The 21,532-nt window shown below is 52.7% G+C and overlaps 1 protein-coding gene across 1 annotated transcript; it reads right to left on the bottom strand.

Annotated features, from left to right (window-relative positions):
• Positions 1-336: 336 nt before the first annotated feature.
• Positions 337-20,296, bottom strand: DUOX2 (dual oxidase 2). The gene is made up of 33 exons (XM_027802881.2): positions 20,204-20,296; positions 19,449-19,532; positions 17,727-17,891; positions 16,491-16,678; positions 15,053-15,254; positions 14,293-14,459; positions 14,143-14,203; positions 13,923-14,019; positions 13,665-13,752; positions 13,225-13,327; positions 12,721-12,884; positions 12,118-12,284; positions 11,835-11,953; positions 10,347-10,484; positions 9,934-10,047; positions 9,101-9,303; positions 8,720-8,905; positions 8,069-8,294; positions 7,326-7,419; positions 6,942-7,117; positions 6,604-6,673; positions 6,023-6,118; positions 4,959-5,137; positions 3,852-4,082; positions 3,521-3,620; positions 3,358-3,407; positions 3,102-3,229; positions 2,730-2,883; positions 2,364-2,596; positions 2,063-2,221; positions 1,747-1,902; positions 1,544-1,672; positions 337-1,119 (listed from the first exon to the last, which is right to left on the bottom strand). Exons 1-33 carry the CDS (start codon positions 20,265-20,267, stop codon positions 997-999), a joined length of 4,614 nt encoding a protein of 1,537 aa, XP_027658682.2. The 5' UTR covers positions 20,268-20,296; the 3' UTR covers positions 337-996.
• Between the last annotated feature and the right edge of the window lie 1,236 nt (positions 20,297-21,532).

Genomic DNA, 21,532 nt, shown 5'->3' with positions numbered 1-21,532 from the left:
GCTGAAGCTATTCCCATGGCTTAGCCTCTTTGGGCTCCTCAGCTGTGATTTTTCTCCCATGCTGGGTTTTGCTGGTGGCATTGGCACTGCAGGGGCATTGCTCAGGGTGATGGGTCTGGTAGGACACAGCGTATGGGGTTGTGCCTGCACTCAAATCTGTATCCCCCCTCCACCCCATGTACATCACCAGCGCAGGGGATACTCATTTCTGTTTAACCCATTTTCCAGTGGACTGGCATAAATATGCAACAGGAGCAAGAGCAGCACTATGCTGCAAGAATTGTAAGTCTCCAGGTGACTGAGACCCCTGCTACAGGAGGCAAGAAAGCGTTTTAAAACTTCAATCAGCTTTATTTAAGTAAGTTCAATCACAGCCTGCAAGAGTGGCAGCCCAAACACAGCTAAGGCCCTATGCAAACCCAGGGCAGGCTCAGAGTGCTGACAAGCAGGCACAAGTAAGTGGGGTAGGAAAGCAGAGTCTGTTTCAGGAAGGGAGATGGTGGGGAGCTCTCTGGCTTCTCACTTCATGTGTATGCCACCTGGATCTTGGGGCAAAGTGCCATGCATTGAGGTGGTGCAGGCACCAGGCTGTTCCCCAAGGCTGTTCAGAGAGATTCCCCAAGCCAGCTGGCAGAGCACAAGCTTTGTCTTGCGGGATTAAGGTGGTAGAGACAGGGTTAACTTGAACACTGGGTTTTCTGGATGGGGTCACGCCAGCCCGACCCTGGGCATGGGGCTGCAGGACTGTGTGGATGGTAGCAGGATGCCCTAGGCTCAGTGTGTGGAGATGCTGGGATAGCAACACTTCACCAGCACACCCTGTGCTGATCTAAGCTCTGCAGGTCTCAGTGTCCATGCTCTTGGCCATGGATGGCTTTCTCCTGGGGATGGTGGTAGTGGGAGCCCAAGACCCTGACCATCCCAAGCACTGCTGCACAGGTGCTGGGATTGAACAATGAAGACTGCAGCCCAAGGGTGAAATGGCATGGGGTAGGGTCAGAAGTTCTCATAGTGATGTGCAAAGTAGGTCTGGTCCTTCTTGTTCAGCTGCTGACAAGCCTTTTCCACACTCTTTGTCATCCCAGGTGGGCCACAGCTGAACACCCCAATCTTCTGCACCTGGGGAAGGAAGGAGGCACAGGGGTCAAACCCAGCAGCACCAGCTCTCCCCCCAGCCCAGCCCCCCTTGGCCCTTTGTCCTCTGGCAGCTTTGAGCACGGACGCTGGCCAAGCAGTCTGTTCCAGCCTGAGAAGGCTTTTGGGGAAGGTTGTCACCTCCCCGTGGAGCTGCTGGGGCCAAGGAAGAAAGATGGGATTCCCCAGGGTCTCTGCCAGCTCTGGGCAGCTGTTGCAGACAAGGTCTCATCCTAGCAGGGTGTGTTTGGCTGGTACAGGTCATTGCTGACTCTTGCAGCTCATCCTGACTGCGGAGGGAAAGTGGGGTTCATGCCCCAAGTTCTCAAGGGCCTCAGGGACAGGCTGGGACCAGTCCTCTGCACTGGTCAGTGGGTGCCCCTCCGCCTGTCCCCAGCCAGGCACTGACCTCAGGGTGCACCTCCTGCAGCGAGCTGAAGAAGGGTGCGAAGGGAGGGCGCCCAAAATGGGTGATAGAGCGCAGCCCTGTGAACAGGCTCTTGTTCAGCACCTTCTGAAAGTGCCGCTCGCAGATGTACTGGAAGAGAGATTGCGGCACGTCAGATGGCCCAGCATGGCATGACAGCCTCCTTGGTGGGTAGCCAGGCTCACCAGCATGGTGGTGCGCAGATCAAACTTCTCAGCCAGCTGTGTGATGTAGATATGTACAGAAACCAAGTTGTTCCTGTCTGTCTCCTCCACCTCATGGATGATATCCGCCAGCCATTCAAACTGCCGCTGTGTGCGTGTCACCCAAATGAAGTAGATCTGTGGCACATGGGGATGAGGCTCAGAGTGGGGCCAGCACCCTTATGCATGTCCATGGGGCTCCTTCCCAGACAGATCATGGAGGATTTTACCCCAAAGTGGCCAGCAGCAGTAGGAGGCATCTCAGAAGGACTCTTGTCTTTCAGATGCTTCCTCTTACCTTCTTACACAGCAGCTTGGAGTTTATGGATGACTTGAAGACCAGGTCCTTGAGGATGGATGCGAAGGGCGTCACCCCAATGCCTCCTCCCACTAGCACAGACACCTTGAACTTGTTCCACTCCTGGTGGCCCTCCCCAAAGGGCCCGTCCAGATACAGCTGGAAAGGAGCCAGCCATCAGCAGAACATCTCCTGCCTCTGCTTGCCCACATATTTGCCACATTCAAGGCTTGAGAACCCATTGCTGAGATGCTCTTGGGCTCGGATGTCCCTGTCCCTGGAGAAGCAGCATGGGACTCACCTTGGGCAGCTTGCCGATGAGGGCCAGGCTCTCTGGGGAGTAGATCTCCCGCAGGCGGGTGGTCCAGGGCCCCACAGCCCGGATGTGCAGGCTCAGCGTGTCCTCATGCGGCGCTGAGGTCAGGGTGAAGGGGTGGTACTCGGTGGTGCCCAGGGCCATGCAGGCAATGCGCACCCACTGCCCAGACTTGTAGTCAAAGTCCTGTGGCCGCTGGAACTGGAGGTGGGTGACACCTGGCGGGGAGGGGGGTTCGCTGAGCTGGACACATTGGGTAGTGTAGGTTCCTCCATCACTGCAGCCCCTCGACGCTCTTGAAGAGCCTGGGCTGAGCTCATGCCATATGGCCGGGGATGTTTGTTGTGGTACCTGAGGGCAGGAGCTCAGCTTTCACCACGCTGATCTCCACCTTCTTCCTGCTCAGACTGAGCAGCTTGTCTGCACTGTAGATGAGAGCTGGGATGATGAAGTAGATGTGGAAGCGGGGCTGCTGGATCAGTGCGTAGCTGCCGTGGATGATGACCTGGGCAGGCAGGAGCCCCCCATCAGGATGGTGCTCAGCACAGCAAGCCATTGTCCCATGGTTGATTTGGTGGCAGCTCAGCAGCAGTGGGGAGCTGGGACTGGGCCCACCAGCTCCTTGGGATCTCCCCAACTATTTCATCTCATCAGCTGGACTGACCCACAGGCTTGCAGTGCATCAGCACGACCCACCCTTTCCTCCCAGCCTAAAGGCTTTACCAGGATGTAGAGCAGCACATAGAGGTGGTGGGTGATCCAGAAGCCCTGGAAGCTGACGCGTCGGAAGTGGTGGGTGGCAAACACGTACATCACGGCCAGGATCACAAGCAGCAGCACTCCTGTCATGCCTGCGAGAGGAGGGGTTGGGGAGGTCCCAGGGGGGATCAGGGCAGCCCCCAGGGGCTCCACCTGGGGTGGGCAGAGGGCTGCCCATCCTGAGCACAGGCATGCAGGTGTGCCTGCTAGGTGGTCTCACCTGGAATAGTCTGGAAGAACCACCAGTAATACTTCTGTGGGAGCTGTGACCTGGAGAGGGACAAGAGACAGCACCACAGAGTGGTCAGAGCAAACCCCTGGTTTCCACTTTCATTCCTGTCCCCGCCCAGGACACTCTGGACTGTGCTTTAAATTTCACCTACCCATCATCTGTAAAGACACTGGAGAAGAGACAGGACAACACGCTGAGCGGCATGACTGAGAAGATGTAGACATTCACTATGTGGCCTGCAGTGTGGAGCACTGTAAGAGACAGAACCCAGGAGAGAGAAGCATCACTGCTGCTGTGGATGGAGATGCAGCAGACCCTGCTGATGTGCCCAGGGACCTGCTCTTCTCTGGTGCAAAGTGTCTGTCTCTGCAGGCTCCTTACAGGCCTTCAAGCTTCTGCCTGGTCCTGCTGTGCCATGATGAGCTGGTCCTCCTGCTTTAGCTGTGGTTCATGGGCAGCACATGTCCCAGCAGCCCACCTACCTGAGAAAATCAGGGCTGCCATAGCAATCCAGCGGTGGAAGTCTACGGCAGCATCAAAGGGGATGTAGTGATTGAGGAAGGTCTCCCGCAGGACAGTGATGAGGTTGCGGCACATGGTAAGCAGGATGTAGGAGTACATGAAGGAGATGCAGGCAGCTGATCCCCGAGAGATGATGATCCCCACGAAGGTGGTCTGAGTAATTCCAGTGCTGGGGGATGCAAAGGTGTAGTCTAGGGAGAGTGAACAGAGGGGGTGTCAGTATGCCTGGCACTGAGGACCGTGACCCTTCCTGCAACAAGGGGACAGCCAGCTGTGTGGCTTCACCAAGAAAAGGTCACGAAGGACTGGGCTGTGTGGGGACAGGGGCACGATTCTTTGTGTCAGACCCCCCAGAGCTGCTGGGTGACAGTCTCCTCAGAAGTCAAGGGAGAGGATTGTCCTCTGCTGGGCACTGTAACTGCACCTTGGTGTTGTGTCCTCAGTTGAGCATCCCAATATGAGAGGTGTCAACAAACTGAAATGAGTCTAGTGGAGGCCACCAGGGTGGGTGGGAGCTGGAGAATGTCACGTAGGGGAAAGACTGAGGGAAATGGGCTTGTTCAGGCTGGAGGAGATGGGTCAGGGAATACCTTGTAGCTGTCTGCAACAACTTAATGGGTGTTAGGGAGGGGAAGAGTGCCAAACTCAGTGATGTACAGCGAAAGGCCAAAAGGCGACAGCATACATTTCACTGAAGGAAATTAAGGTTTGATGTAAAATAAAAACTCTTCACGGGGAGGATAGTCAAAAACTAGTTAAGCCCCAATGAGGTGGTGGGATCTCTGACCTTGGAGCTCCTCAAAGCTTCTTAAGACAAAGGCTCCAGCAGCCTTGATTCAGCTTTGAAATTGACCTTGCTCTGAGCAGGGTGTTGGACCAGACCCCTCCAGAGGTCCCCTACAACCCCAGAATAACTTTTGGTTATTCCAGTGGAGGACCAACACTATTGCCTAAAGCTGTGCCGGGACCTTTCACACCCCAGCATAGTCCATGCAACCACTAGCTTTGAGGAGCCAAGCCCACACACCCCTCCACATCTGGGGCAGCCAAGCTGGATGGGCACTCACAGTAGGCTCTCTCCACGAACACACCAGCAGTGATGGCGGAGAAGAGGACCACACAGACAACATGGCGCCGGTAATTCTCAACGAAGCGCTTGAACTCCTGGATCTTCTGCTGAACTTTGTTCCGCTTGTACTTCTTCCGTTGTGCTTCAGTGTACAAATGCAGCCGGTACTGATTCACCCTGGAAAATATAAGGGGGCTGGTGTCATTTTGAGGCTTAGCTGGCAAGGTATGGCTCAGGGACACACAGCCCAGGTTTGGGTCTTCCTCCCTGTATAGCACTGTGACTGCCTCTGCACACCAGTGGGGGCAGCGACCTGAAGAGCACAGTGTCAGCGGCTGATCTCAGGTCATCCCAGTCTATACACCTTTGAAAGCTGGCAACAAACGTACACATAGTGACTCTTAAACTAAACTGTAGATAAGAACTGTGAAAGATAATTTTCATAGTAATGTTCAGCCCTCCAAACTGATCCCAAGGTAGGGGAAGTTTGTCGGAGCTATTATGGCAAATCAGGATATCCTGGTCATGTGTAACAACCACATAACTGCTTCTTTGTAGAAGTATTTGCTGCTGCCGCAGCATTGAGGACCAGAGTCTCTCCTGTAGCTCTCGCAGGGAGCCTACAGGTGAATCAGCAGCATCCCAAGGGGCAGAGGAGTGCAGGCAGGACCTGCCGGGCAAAGCCTCTCTTTGCAGGCAAGGCACACCACTCTAAACACTATTGCAGGCTCTGGAGTTGGCCACTTCATTTACTTTTTTTGTTATGTTTTTTTCATAGAGGCACATCACCCAGATCCAGCTGTGGCACCATCCCTACTGAGACAGGGCTGTTCCCGTAGCTCCTTGGCCAGCGAGAGGCTGTGATGTGCCTGCCTGGACTGGGGCACCTCCTGCAGGGATGGTCTCGCATCCCTTCCCTGCGTTGCACCACCGTCACTGGGGTGCTGGTTCCTTGCAGCAGTGCCCTTTGACCGGAGGGCGTGTGACACAGAAACATGAGAAACAGCAAATGGCTGAACCCAAACCTGAGAAGCGCACCTGGCGAGGAGACAGTATACTTACTTTCTGCCTGGCCTCTTCCTCAGTTCTCGTCCTTCTTGCTCTATGAAGTGGCTCATGGTGTCCAGGTTTGGGTCTTTCTCCTCCTCTGAGATGGTTCTGTTGGAAATAGAGCTATCTCTAGCCCAAAGCTGTATTTGCAGGAAGGGCTTGGCAAAATTTCCCCCAGTTCTCTACTTTCCATGTCAGGCTCAGCTGAGAAGACATTTAGTTCTTTCTGCAGGCCTGCCCGTGTTAGCTTTAACTGCATGGTACATGGGCTGGATTCACTCCAGGTTAACCCACTTCTTTGAAAAGCAAGGTAGGATGCCCACATCCCCACATACGGATGCAATGGGGGCTCTGAAGAAGGCAATATCTCCTCTCTGCCTGCCTGGGTGACAGGGGAGGAGGGCAGCAGCCCCACCAAAGCATTGGGCTTGCTCACGGCCATGTCCCAGCACTGTCATCCCCCTTCTCCAGTGCTAGGTGTGCAAACAGACAGTGAGGGCATTTGTTGGAGGAGCTGAGGTGAAGGATGGATGTGCATCAGGGCAGAAAGAGAAGAAGAAATAGCAGCAGCAAGGCTCAGGAGGAGAGCTTACCCTTTTGGCTCTTTCTTTTTTATGAAGGAGACGCGGCTGTAAAGGTTTTGCTTGAGCACCTCAGGGACACCTTTGAAAAGCCAAAAGGACAAACAGCTGTTCAAGGATCTGTGAGATGTGGTGGACAAGGTTTAGGCATCGCCCCTGGGCAGGGGTGTGGTGGGGAGAGGCTCTGAGCTGACCCAAAAGTGTCACACATGGAGCAACAGCTGATGCCCCAATACTGCAGTTGGGTTGGAGAGATTGATGGGACAAGATTTGGGAGCTATGTACTGGGTGCTGCCCATCACCTACAGCCCTGCAGGGTCTGGGGTCACCCACTGCTCCTGCCCACTGACCTTTGACGCAGAGGTGGGTGAGACGAAGCTCGCTGTCATGGTCCCGCAGCATGTAGTGGAAATCCTCCCATGTCAGCTCATCCCTGTCCTGAAACCCTGAGGCCCGAAACATGGACTCTGTCACCTGCTCTGCCTGGTCTCTTGACAGGCAGTTGTTGGAGATCTCAATGAAGGACCTGTAGCAATGAGGAGAGATGGGAACTTCAGAGGGCCACAGCTTGAGTCCTTCAAACAACAGAAGGCAGAGCCCCAGACCAGTTTTGCGGGAGCCCATGGGCTCTCGTGTGGCACACTCGGTGAGTGAAGCACAGAAATGGAGCTGCTTTTGAAGACATCTGTGTTTACAGACATTGCAAAAACATCTTGAAAGATGAAGAGAAGTACCTGAGCATCCTCAGAAACTCCTCCTTGGAGAGGAACCCATTCTCATCAATGTCATACATCCTGAACATCACCTTGGACTTCTCCTCTGGGGACCCTAGTGGTAAGAACAAGTAAGTAAGAACAAGATCCTATTTTCATCAACAAATGTGCTCTCAAGCATTGTCTCTAGAGTATGGACCTGCAGCAGCAAACGTCAACACTGAAAGCACACTGCTGATCATAGCTTGACTAGTGACTGAACGTGAATAGCGTGCCGCCCTTTCTCGCACTTGACTTTCTCAAGTGCAAGGTAAAAAATCAGGTAGATACACATTCTTTCTTGTACATTATTTTGCAAACTGAAAACGTGCTTTTGCACAGCAATGATTTTTCTGGGCGCTGCTTTGATTGAATCTGGCATTCATCACCTCCATCTATGAATTCATTATTCCAGTTGTCATTTAGGGAAGATCAGTTACTATCGTCTCTCAAGGACAGGATGCATGGTCCACCCAGGAGAGAGGGCAGAGTTGTCTATGGTGGTGAAAGATAGCTCCCTTCATGAAAAGTCTTTCAGAAGACATAATTGCATTGCCACTGCCCCATAACTCAAGCTGAAGCTGTCCTAAGTGAAGGGAATTTTAATCTGTAGGAGTGTCTACGGATTGACCTGCTGGATGCATCACTCTGCTGGTGGCATTGGCAGAGCCTAGAAACAGCACTGAGGGCAACAGATGAAAACATTAACCAGCTCCAGCTCCCACCTTTCATGAAGACCACCAAGATGTCCAGGAATTCCCGGAAGGAGATGTAGCCGTTGCCATCTTTGTCAGCCAGGGAGAACATAGAGTCCACAAACATGGAGTGGGCTTTGAGTCCCAGGGCCTCGGCAAACTCTGCCCTGCTCAGCTCACACACTAGAGACTCCTTTGCCTTCTGTGAAGATTCAAAGTTGAGTTCTCCAGCATCGGACCTGTCGATTTCCAGCACCTGCCGGTTGTAACCCACAAAAGAAATGCCATGAGTGCTGGCAGAGCAGAAGGCTGGTGTTCACTTGCCTGACCTGTTGCACAAGGACCAGTGGCTTTCCTGGCACAAAACTCATGGGAGATACCATAGGAAAGTCCCGTGTGTCTCCTACACAATGTGACTGTCGTACTAAATGCCAGTGACCATCATGGAGACCTCAGTTACATCATCCACAACTCTCTTTGTAACTTTAGACACTTACATCACCACAACAGAACTCCCTTTGTCTTCTCCAAGGGAAAATGTCTCTTGGTCCTAAAGTATTGGCAGATTCCTTGTGCATAGCTTACCAGCTCTTACAGTGAGCGACAGCAGCAACGTTCATGGCTTAATCAATACAGAAACACCTTCCCCCATGCATCAGAGCCTGCCACACTTCTACTGACCTGAGCAAACAGGTGCCTGAAGAAAGTCTCCAGCATTTGTTTTCTCTGCTCCTGAGTGACTGCCCGTTTCATCAGGTTCTGCTCCTTCATCTCAGACACATGCAGACGAAGGCTGCTCTCCTCCAAGTGGCCTCGTAGCTTCCCAATGAAGTTTCTCCTCTCTGCCTCCTCGCTGAAAAGCAGCACCTGCAGAAGACACCATGGAGTGGCTGCGAGCAGCAGAGGCTCAGCTGGGATGTGAGTGCTGACGCTTTTCACCACAGTGGTCACTCCATGGTATGAGCTGGACCTGGTGGTTCTCAGGAGTTGTGCATGAGCAGCAGGAGAGGACTGTGGACAGTCCAGGGGAAGGTATCATACCTCAGGCATCATAGTACTCACCAGGTCATACTCCTTGGGTCTCTTCAGGAGGAGAGCTCTGTTCGCTTTGTTGCTGGAGAGGATCACCTCCACCCTTTGATGGGCTTTCAGGCTGATGCTCCGGAGCACAGACCCTCTCCCATCCAGCACTTTGAGCACTTCATCAGTTTGGAGCTGGACGTAGACAGGAGAGCTGTCTGTCCTGGGACCGTGCCACTCCATGGCTGATGGGAGAGAGCACAGGACTCAGCTGGAAATGCACACCTGGGCTCCTCCTATTCATCCCAGCACCTCCTTCACCAAGATGCAGTTTGGGAGTGATTTCATGACCAGACACACATGCTGAAAGCAAAATTATGCTCTCCCAATTGCAGAGCTCAAGTGCATGGGCACAGAAGGAGTACAGACCATGGAGCAGGGAGGCAGGATTTTTCCATTGTCCAGAGCAAGGAGATACAGTCCCTATCCTGGAGCTACCAGTGCAGCTGCTCTGCATAGGTTTCCTTCAGGTAAGGTGTGATCTGGAGAGGGCTGGAATTAAAGGGTCATAGGATGACTCAGGTTGGAAAGGACTTCGGTTGGAAGGGTCTCTCGCCCAACCTCCTGCCCAAAATAGGACCAGCTACAGGGTCAGGCCAGTCTGCTCAAGGCTTTATCTGGTCAGGTCTTAGATATGACGGAGATTGCACCACCACTTTGGGCTACCTGCTCCACTGCTTGGCTATCCTCCTGGGGAAACAGTTTCTCCTTATATCCAGTCTGGATATAAGCTCCAAGCCCAGCCTGCCTTGGGATGTGCCCTGACTTCAGCAGCATCACCAGATGCCATCATAGGATTGACAGTGCCACCTCACCGCATATCGCCTCGCTGGTCACTTCCCTCCGCACACTGGGGCCCTGCTCCTTCTGCAGCTTCTTGAAATCTCTCTTGCGGAAAACAGCAACGATCCAGGCAACAAACAGAGTCACTGTGGACACAGGGGAGAAGGAGGAATGAGATATCATAAAGCTCCTTTCCACTTTGGCAGCATCACCTGCATGATTTATTTCTTCCACATCACCCCTGGTTCAATGCTGTGTGGATTTATTTAATGCGGAGATGCTCCATGAAAGCCCTGCTCCCTCCTGGTGCCCAAGGACCCTGCCATCTCAAGGACCATGGAGTGACCAGGACTCAGCAGCACCTGCTGGGACGTGCTTGGTCCATAGGCACTTAGCCCCTTTCTCCAGTAGAAAAGGAGATGGGTAAAGAAACGGAGTGGCAAACCTAAAGGCAGACAGCAGAGGACAACAATGATGATCCCGAAGCCTGTGCCACTGCCTTCGAAGTAGTCCAGCACCATCAAGGGCGTGCAGTTGGCCAGGTGTTGAGCCGTCAGCTGCTGGGGCTGGGGGCACGGGTCCCCTGCATGTGGGGAGACAGGCTGTGAGTGTCATGGACCTTTTACCCATCTCACCTCCATCGTCCCCAGGAACCTCTGCATTAAGATGATGGTGAGGTTTGTTGCCAAGTGACCCAGGGAGCACTGCAAAACTGGGGTGCTTGAGTTAAACTCCATATCTTAGGGAACAATTGTTTTTTTCCAGGTTGAACCTTTGCCTGCCAGAACAAAGCAAGTGCAGAACTGGACTTGAGTACTCTGGGAGTTCAGTTCCATCATCTCACCTGATGGGATGGGCTGAGCAAGAAGCACCCTGGGCCATGGCAAACTGGGGCTCAGAGCCTCTGCTCATCTGGGTGCTGCAAACCCAGGGAGTCCTCCTGGTACAATTGCATGGAACATAAGCCAAGGGAATGAAAACTCCTTGCAAGGGTTCAAATGTGCACCAAATAAAATGCTTTCAGTAAGTGGGAAGGGTGTGGCAAGATCCCAAGAAGAAAAGGCATACTGCTGTGTCTGGCCTCACCTCACCCTAAGCATGGCAGCAGGAGGGAGAGGAAAGCTCATTTTAAGGATGGTGCAGGAGGGCACCAGGGTGAGGGATGCACAGCAGGCACAGGACTAGGCTGCTCCTAGTCTCCTGTGAACCCAACATGTGCTGGAGTGCAAGCTCCAGGTTCTCCCCAAGCTGAAAGCCAGCTGATGCAGGTCGTACTGCTGTTGCAACCACATCTGCAGGAACACCTGGCCAGCTCTTCCAACAGGGCTGGTTAACCAACAGCCCAGTCAATGGAGCAGCCAGGTGAGGGGGTGGGTATGGGGGGGTGTTGCAGTACAACACCCAGGGCATATGTAGGGGTTAGTGCAATTAAAGGCAAAAGTAGGGAATGATACACAGTTATGGTACACAAAGCTTAACTCATCTGCAAACTCCATGATGTTTCAGGTCACTCATCAGTTTAACCTGCAACCTGTGTGTGCTTGTATAGAGAAGGAGCTAGAGGACACGTCAGTGAGGAGCGTGATAGTGTGGGGTAGGCAGAGGCTGAGTTCTAACCCTAGCATGACTTTCAAGGGCATCAGTTGTATTTTTGTACCCAGACATCCTTCCAGGCCTCATGCAATTCACCTGCCTGGACTTCAGCCCACTTTCAATGTCAGTGCTGCCTGCCTCACCTATAAGCAACCCTTGTATCTTGCACACATTTCGCTGGCTTAGGGGCATAGCAGGTGTCAGGCTGGAGGAACTGCCAGCCCAGTGCTTTCCCTGTGTCACTGAGTCACCATCTGTGTCACCAAGATGGGTCTGCTTTCCTCCCTAACTTGCCAGTGCTGTTTGCTCCCGGTGCCCTGCCTTTACACGCAGCACTCACCCTCTCTCCAGACAAACACGTGGGGCTGGAGGTCTGTGGGGTCTGCGTGGGTGACGGCAGCCAGGATGTCGTGGAAGGTGGTGTTACGAATCTTTCCAATTTCTTCTGCTGTGAACAGCCTGGGGAAAAAGATACGGGGCCAGATGGTGGCCCTGGGTGTCACCGGGCAGCAGCAGGAGGGTTTCACTCCTGGCACTGTTTTAGGAACTGAGGAAGCTGGAGGATGTGTTACGGGGGCTTGCAGAGCAGTGGGCAGCCTGCCAGATGGGGAAGAGGCATTTACCCATTCTTGGTGTTTTCAAACCAAAACCTGTCACCATCACGCAGGCGCACAAACTGGTCCAGGATGATGGCACTGAAGAGGGAGCTGTCAGCCTCCAGCATGCCTCCGGGGAGCAGCTCCAGCCCAGCTGTATTGTTGGCATACAGCACAGCGACCTTCTCCAGCACCTGGCCAGAAACCCACACGGCACATGTGAGCAGAAGGAATTCTGCCAGGGCATCAGAAAGTCTTGGCAAGTCTCAGAAGGAGTGAGGAACATGCATTTCTCAGGCATCACATGTCCATGGGCTGTGAAGATGCTCAGCCCCACACACCCTTGAGCTCACAGCTTGGACTTGAGCAACTAAGCATCAGTCCCAGCGCATCTCGGCTCCAGGAGGAGCAGAGCATCCAGCTGCGTGGGAGCTTAGCACCAGGGCAGGATATATATAGTCGTGCCGTGTAACTGCACAGTTACACCAATGCAATAGCCCTGCAGGCATGAAAATAAGTTAGCACACGGATGCCCCACTTCCTACATTGCTGGAGAAGCCAGTTACTGCCTGGACTGCCCCAACATCCTTTGACCCACACTCTCTCCGTGCCCAGACCAGTTCCTGTTACCTGTTGCTCCAGGTGTGGGGCAAGGTCTGACCAGCTCTGGAGAGGCTCCAACCCAAATCGCTCCCGGGCTTGGTTATAGGTGGGCAGGCCAAGATCTCGCCCACGCTGAAACCAGCTGGCCACGTAGTCAGTGCGGGAGTACTTCAGGGGCCCATACCAGTAATCTGTGGGTGGATTTGAAGCCATGGTGATGGCAAGGCAGAGCTGGAGGAGCAACACCAACTGCCATAGCTGCTGGGCTGGCCTCATTCCTCTGCCATGGGCCATGCTGAACATGGAGATCATCTCCACGTTCATGTTCTTGTCAGGACAGTCCCATGGACATGCTTATGTCCTGCAGCTTCTCTGCACCTCCATTAACAAGGCTGAAGCTGGTCTGAGCATGTGGTTGGGTGCTGATGGCAGTGGCCATGGGACCTGTCTCCCCACCTCAGCCCCTGCACAGCCCTGGGAGAGAGGGTCCCCCCCACTGATGTGCCAGCTGCAGTACGGGGGAGTGCAGACCTTGGAGATCTTCCACCACAACATTGTCCTCCTGCTCTGCAATCTGTGAGCTCATCCCCAGCAGGAGGTTGTCCACATCGTCTGCCTGCTGCAGCCTGGTGCTCTGAGGGGAAGAGCAGATGATTCCTCACAGGACTGAGAACATGGGGCAGCCCCACACCCCTGAACTGGTGACCATAGGGGTGCAGACCCAGGGACTTCTTCCCAGCTCATTTTCTCCACATCAGCTCAACCCTGAGGTCTGAGCCTGCCGCAGATGAAGGTGGTATCTGGGGATGTCTGGATGGGGAAGAGCTCACACTCCCTTGGTTAGCTGTCACGCTCCCCACCCAATTTCCCTTTCAGATCCCTGTGGTGTCTTCCATAACATAAAGCAAGGAATGAAGCCCCCCCGGCCAGTCTGACATGTCCTCAGGACCCCCATGCCCCCTTACCCGTACCTCTCTGCTCCAGTAGCTGTTGCAGAGCCGCACTGCTGGGAACGGGCCACCAGGGCCAGGCACTTCCTGGAACTGGCACCTGGGGTGTCTGGAACAGAAGAGAAGGGCTGGACCCACAGCTCCCGGGTCTCAACTGTCCCCGCGAGGGGCAGGATGTGGGGAAGGGACTGGGCCCATGCTCAGCCACCACCTCCTCTTGGGCATCCCCTTCTCTGGCACAGACACCGCTCTCCCACAGCCCCACCAGCTTGCTCCTACCTCTTGTAAATGCCTGGTGGCACCATGGTGGCCAGGAATTGCCCTGAAGCCGCCAAAAACTCTGGTGAGAGGCTGGGGTCCAGGTGCTGCTGGTAACCTGTGGGGCAGCAGCCACGGTCCAGCAGCCAGGCTGGAGGGAAAGGGGGCCAAGCTCCCTCTCCTGCCTCATCCCCCAGCTCCCCTGGTCTCCCCACACAGCACTGCCCACCATGCCCCTCACCTTTGTACTCCGGGACGTCTCTCCCCAGCAGGGTTGGCAGCCATTCATACAGCACGATGCTCTAGGGCACAGGGGACCTGGGTCAGGGCCAGTGTTGGGGAGGATGTCAAGGGTCCCAGCAGAGCTGCGGGGGGGATGTCCATCCCTCACCTGAAAATTGGCGATGACCCACTTGCGAGTGTGCTGGAAGAGGTCCTCATCGGACCAGGTGGGGTGTGTCTGGGCCAGCACTGTGGCCAGGTGGTTGTGGTACCGAAACCAGGTGATGCTCTCAGCCTGCAGGAAGAGGTTCTCATTCCCCCAGGCGCTTCCCAGGTCTGCAAGAGCCACTGGGACCATCAGTGGGGGATGCTGCCACTGGGTCTAGGTTTGCCCATGGCTGGAGGAGCAACCCCAGACCTGTGGCTGCAGCCCAGCATCCCCTCATCCCCTCAACCCCTCCCTCCTCTCCAGGGACAGAAGCAGCCTGAGCATGCAAGAAGCAGCACCAGGCCCCCAGCATGGACAAAAGGTCAGGCAGGTGAGGAATTCAAAGCAAGCTGAGCAGGTTTTTATTGGTGGCAGCCCCCTTCCCCAGAGGAGTTCGCCTTGGATCAGAGGGATCAGCACCCACAGGTCTCTCTGTGTTGGCTGGGAAATGACCTGTTGCCTCCTGGGGTTGTGGCACCTTACGTTCATGGCATGTCTTTGCTGTGAAGCCTTCACTGGGGCACCTGTCTTCCTGTCCCTTGGGCTGGGAAACTGCCTGCTCTCCCATGGAACTGCTGACCTGCGTGTCCTGGCTCACCGCACACCCATACCCTTTCCTGGGATCCCCTCTGGGCTCAGCTTCAGGGACCACCTGCTCCTCCTACTCATGGTCAGAGGTGGAGCCAAGCAAGTGAAAACCCAAAGAGGATGCCACAATTACCGTAGATTCCCTGGGAGCCACCCTGTCCTGTGGATGGATCCAGCGCCTTCCACATGGGAACCCTCCCGTCTGTCTCCCTTGGGAGGTGCCCGCTGGGCCCCGATGCCAGCTTTCCCCCTGAGAAGTTCCTCAGGACATCACTCCAGGACTGTGAGGGGCCATAGATGGAGCTTCCGTCCAGCCAGCCCGTCACCTCGTTGATCTAGGGCAGGCACAGGGAATGGGCATTAACAGGCACTGGGGTCTCAGTGAAAATCTGCAAAAAGTGCCTGAAAAGCCCCAACCTGTCCCTTTTGGTCCTGCAAAGCAGCCACCCATCCTCTGTTTTAACAAGAACTGTCAGGATGCAAATATATACACCAACAACCTTTATGCAAACTGCAAGAATTAGCACCAGATACAGCAAAAGACCAGGCACAGGTTTTTCAGAAGTACATTTTGGGGCTTTTTCCCATTTATTTTCAACCATGACCAGCAGCAGACATCTGTGAATCCCTACATAAGGCTCTGGTAGCCCTGCCCTCACAGCAGGGAGTCCCACTGCCCTGGCAGCATGTCGAATATCTCCCCTGCCAAATGTTTTCATGAAAACACCCTGGATTTTTCATTTTTCTAAGGTCTGAAATACTGCTAAAAACATGACTTGCTAATCTGGTCTCATCATGGTTTGTCATGTGAAAGGTTCAGGGCCTATTTTGCTTTGGTGATTGTGACTGGGAAACTTTCCAGCACAAAAGAAAAAGCACATGGGCTTGGGAACACATTCAACCTCAGCAGCAAAGTACAGAGAAACTGGGGGAAATCTGGATTTTTTCCAAAGTGACTTAAATTCAGAGAAGCTTTACAACTTTATGACAGTACCGGCTCAGTTTTTTCATACATTATTAAGGGTAAGAGTTGGTGCCTTAAAAAATATGCCGTAACTACTGGCCTTCTAGAGCAGCACAGGTGTACAAATTGGTTATGGAAGTTCATTACACTTGCACTAAAAAGGCTGCAGTTATCACTTGTTTCACCAGACACAGGCAGCCCTACCTTTGCTCATTTTGACTGAAGTGGTAACAACTTTGGCAGCCAAGGAAAACTACTAATTGCTCCTGCTTTACCCTTTCCTCTTCCACCTGCCACAAACCATGCAAGATACTAAAATTTGCATTAAAATAGATGGCACAGGCAGATTTAGAGTAATTGCATTTCCTTTGGCCAGGAAAAGTACCGACCATGTGCAACCACAAATGATGCTCTGTGTGAACCAGTACCTTGGAGCTGTGCTTTGGTTTCATTTGCAATTGGCTCAGACATTTGAGAGATGTATGTTTTTAAGGAACCAGTGGTGCTCTCTTTAATTTTTGCAAACATTATTTTGGCTGCTACAGACCCCATTGCTGGGTACCAAGGAATTTAGCCAAAAGGCAAGAGCAAAGGAAACACTACCTACCTGTTCCCGAGGGCTGTTGGGGCTCTGCCCTGTCTCTGTTGCCCAGTGGATGCGCTGGAAAGGCAGGACCACGTCTCCAGTGCCTGCAGGGTCGAAGATGAGGTCTCCAGATGGGATGTGGATGTTCAGGAACTCAGCAGGGCAGCCAGGTTTCTCTGTACCCAGGATGTCCAAGAGCACGTGAAAACCTGGCAAAGACCCAAGCAAGGTCAGCAGCTGGGAAGACTGTCACCAACACTTGGAGCAGGATGTGATGGTGGGCAACCAAGTTGTACATGGGCTGAGTGGACCACCCTGTGCAGCAAGACTGGTTTCCTTCCCGCCTTCGCTGCTGGTTTTCTCCGTGATTTTGAAAAAGTCACTTTGGGCTGGAGCCCAGATGTGCTGAGCTCCAGCCCACAGGAACAAGGCTCCAGGTGCCCCTAGCCAGACCTCATGAGTAGGGTAGGGTCATTCAGGAACCAGGGTGGAGAAACTCAGCCAGTGGATGTTTGGAGACCACCAGCTGCTGGCACCACTTCACCAGGCACAAGGCTCTGCATTTAGCCACTATTCCCTGAGCTCCTCCTTGCCTGGGGCCTTCAAGGCCAAGGGTTGCTGCCGATGCTGAGCCCAGTGGCTGCTGTTGGCCCATTTGAGCTCTGGTGTGATGGGAAAAACTACCTCCAGGGAGAAGCTAAATGGTACTGCACTAGTGTCTTCCCCTCCAGTGGCCCATCCTGGGGCCCAGCACCCTGGCTTGGGTGTATGGGGATGTAGCACCTTAAGCTGTGCAGGGAGCTGGGTGTCTCCACTGCTTTGACAAGTTCAGCCTGTTTTCCCAATGAGCTGAGGGTATTTCCCACAGACAGATGTCCCCAGGCTTGGAGATCCAAGACCCTGCCAAGTTCCTGAGCAACAGCAAAAACTGCTCCAACTTGCAGCAGTTCTGCCCAGCAATCATTCATGGTGTGGCTCTTATTGCATCTGTCAGGCATTTTGCAACGGTGTAACTCTACCACTAAAACAAATGAGGAAGTTCCCAAACGATAAATATCAGCGTTTGGAACAACAGCCAAAGGTCACCGAAAATTCATGCAAGCTGTCTTGGCTGGACAGTACTTTGGTGATACCCAAGGCTTTATCTTTCAGGCGTGGGTCTGCTATGGAGCAGTGGGTGAGGAGCACTCTGACACATGGCCTTGGGGTACGAGAAACCAACTTTTTTTCCACTTGTTGCCAGGCCCCAGCTCTCACCAAAGAAGACAGCCAGCACAGTTACGTTCCTGCGGGAGGGCAGCCCGGAGGGTCCCCGCGCCACCGTGTTGCTGAGCTGGCGAGCGTTGGGCACATGGGGCTCCTGCAGTGCCTGGTAGACACCATCCGCGTAATTGGCTGGCAGGAGACGCAGCAGCCTAGCACCTGCGGCACAAAAGCAACACAGCATGGTTCTGATGGCACCTGACAGGAGATGCAACAAGGGCAGGGTATGCTGGTGTGTGCGAGGGTCCCAGAAGAGAGCAAGAGGATGGCATTGATGCTTATAATGGCCAAGCGCATGTAAGTTTTAGTACCAACACCCAAAACTTCTTGCAGCACTGGGGTCAGAACTCTTAAAACTAGCAGGGATCCTCCATGGGCATGTTCCCTTTCAGGTGTCCTTCTCTGGTCCATGTGCATCCCCATTGCCTCCTAGAGGTCTGGGGTGGTGTGCTCCAGTGGGTAACTGGGGTGATGTTAAGATGCCCACATTGACTATATAATCCTGCACAAGCATGGTGATTGTCAGCACCGTAGGAAACAGGAGAGGAAACAGCCAGAGAGGCAGAGAGACAAGGGAGAAGATGAGGGAAACTTTGCACCCACTCCCTGTCTCATAACTGAACAGCCCACAGGCAGGAGGTCATTTCTCACTGATGAGAGAGTTTGTTTCAAAAGGCTCTTCACCAATGTGGTGAGCTTCATTTGATGGAACTCCTCAGAGCTGGAGGAAATCCTGAACTACTGGCTTAGTTTCCATAGGTTTGTTTCCAAATGTTAAGGTCTGATCCATCTGCTCTGGAAGAGGGAGATCATCTCTGCCAGGGACCTGCTGGACCTCTCTGACAGGCCTTGGTGTAACCAGAGGGCTGATGACACACATGTTGAGTCAGCCATTCAGACTCAGAGGAAGCTGTAATTGCCACCATGCCTTGTGACACATGTAGGCAACCGATCTGGGCTGCAGGAAATAGGAGGATTCATAACCTTTAATATTTTAGGTAAGATCCTCCCTGATCCACCCTGGTCCCTGGCTCAGGGACATCTCCTGATAGTGGGCCCACAGGCTGGTTATAAGCATGACAAAGCAGCTCACAACTGGCACAGGGAAATCCCACATGCCTGGCCCAGTACAGACCAGTCCATACTGCACAGCAGCCCAACAGCACAGTATCTGCCCTGTGCAGCGCAGAAAAAGAGTTGGTCTAGCATGCCTGGACCATGAACTCTTCTGTCTCTGGCCTTGTGTTGAATGCTGCTTGAACTGCATGCTGATTCTGGCTGAAGATGCTTTTTCTCAGCTCCGGGATCCCTGACTGTCACTGAAACTCCTGCTGGGAGTAGCTGGGCCCTCCCTGCCATGGATATTTTGAATAGCCCCATAGAGGCACAGCTCTGCTCAGGGACTGATCTAACACCAGCATGACCTGCAGATATTGCCCAGGCGGCAGGTAAAAGTGGCAAGGCCAGGACATGAGAAACAAAGGTGGCCTTCTGGGCCCCTCCAGACTGCTCTAACAGGACTCTTAGGTGCATCTAGGGACCCACCCTGAGTGCAAACAGTCACCTCTAAGGGCCACAAGAGATGGCACTGCCTGCTTACCTGACTGGTTGAGGCTCAAGTCAGAAAGGGTTTCTCTCTCAGTCATAAAGTGAGTCAGATACCAAGGTGCCACCTCACCCAACCCCACCATCCTCATCCCCAGGCCTGGCACTCACCCACCGAGCCACGGCTGTGGTGCAGCAGGTTGTTGTACCAGCCATCGTAACGTTGGACCTCCCAAGAGATGCTCTCCTGCGCTCCTGGAAGAGGCCAGACCCACTCGGTGAGCAGTATAAAAACCCACATGAAACAATCATCTCCATTACAGAATTGTATTTGTATTGTGATATTTTCACATATTCTTTCTGAAACTTTCTGTACAAGCAGTGTTTTAGACAAGCTTTGCACTCCTTTTGATGCATAAGCAGTGTCTAAAATTAGAAATTCATGCTTGTGATGCTGATGTCCCCAAATTAATTTCTGACCCTCATCAGTCTAGTCCCAAAGGATCTTAATTTCCTCTTTCTCTGTTATTGTATCAGAAGTCTCTCCTTACTTCTGACCCCTACAATGTCCATGTGAGTCAAGCAAAGGCCTTGACACTGAAGTTATTATGCTTTCCCCTATGCATTGTCAGCATCAGCCTTTGCCAAGAAACATGCATTTTGTTTCCTTTGTGTTAATTTATATTGCTTTTATTCTAACACAAGCAAAAAGCCCCAGTTCCTGGTTACAAGCTGTGTACTTCCATAAAGAGCAGTAGGTGAGTCTCCCAGCCTGCAGGCTCTGCAAGTTCAGCATTTTGCTCATTTTCTTTCTTATCATGAAAGAGTCTCTGATGTGATGTCCCATGAGTTAATGGAAATTCCTCTAAGGGCTAGAAACTATCCAGGATCTCCCCTTGGATCCTCTTCCCTGAAACTGTACTTACTCCCTAAGTTCCACGTCACCAGCAGAACCACGGTCAAACTCAACATTATCTCTGCAGATTGCATCGGCCACTGGTCTTTAGAAGCAGCCACCTGTGAATGGAGAGGAGGAGGAGGAAGCTGGAGCTGAGCTGCTCTCAGGGGCTCGGAACATACACAGACCATAATCTCAGCTCCCTCTTGTGGTTTCAGCTTCCTGGTAAAGCCCCTCTGCAGCCACCATCCATCCAACAGCATCTCCCAGTTGGGGCTGTGGGAAGGTGGCAGGGGACACGTGAGACACCGTCACCCTGGGAAAGCTCTGTCAGGAGGTGTCAGCAGGCCTGAGAAGACCTTTCTGCTGGAGCAGGACCAGTAGCCCTGCCTTGGTGTATCCCAGCTGTAGGCTCACAACTCATCATCCGTGCCAGGAAGGCATTAAGCTGTGCCAGCTCTGTTACAGAAACACTGTCCGTTACAGAAACGGACTCATTTCAGCTGGCAATTTCTCTGCACATGCATTGTTCCATCCAAGCAAAATCCAACTGTGAACACGACTGGAACATTCTCAGCATGTGGTCAGGCATTCCAAACTGTGCTAGTACTGCAGATCAAGACCTCTTGACCATCTCTGGGCTAACTCAACGGCACCCTCTCATCACCAGCTTTTCTCATAATGCTTTACCAGCTCACTTCCCACAAAGTCCATGGATCAAGAGCAAATTTCATCAGTGGGACCAGAACCTTTAAAACCCTGGCCAACACCTGAGTGAAGAGAGGGACTCCCAGCCATGAACAGCAGAGGCTACGTTTTCCAATCATATATGCTACAACGCTGCTGCTGGCTTCCCATGCACAGGAATGCCAAACCTGGATTTAACTCCAAGATGGGATTTTCCACTAAATACGTCTTCTTGTCCCTTGTTCCAGCACTGTAGGTGTGTATGCAAAGACTAGCATCACTTTAGAGGAGTTGTGTTGCTAAGAGATCTGGCAATGCACAGGTTTCAGCTTTTCCTACATTACTCTGTCACAAGCCAAAGTGGTGCTTTTAATTTATCTTTTTCATTGTTGTAATCAAAACTTAAAGAAATTATGGTTTCAGAAAGGTTTAAATGCTGCCAGCAGCTCTTTAGGTTTTATTTTTGATTTACTGGGAATTGTAGTGTGGATTTTTCACTTATAACTGCCAGTCGCATAAATTGTACAATGCGAGTCACTAAATAAACTACTCACCTGGCAAATGAAGAGGTTTGAGATTTAAATATTGTCATTTGCACTCACATTAATTGTGTTCATAAAACTGAACGCTCATTACCATGTTGTGAGCATAGCATATAACCTGTCTTGAC

The sequence above is a fragment of the Falco cherrug genome, chromosome 7, assembly GCF_023634085.1.
Source record: "Falco cherrug isolate bFalChe1 chromosome 7, bFalChe1.pri, whole genome shotgun sequence".
In the NCBI taxonomy this organism is placed as follows: domain Eukaryota; kingdom Metazoa; phylum Chordata; class Aves; order Falconiformes; family Falconidae; genus Falco; species Falco cherrug.
The sequence above is the reverse complement of the archived record's forward strand: the minus strand, read 5'-3'. Positions and strand labels throughout refer to the sequence as shown.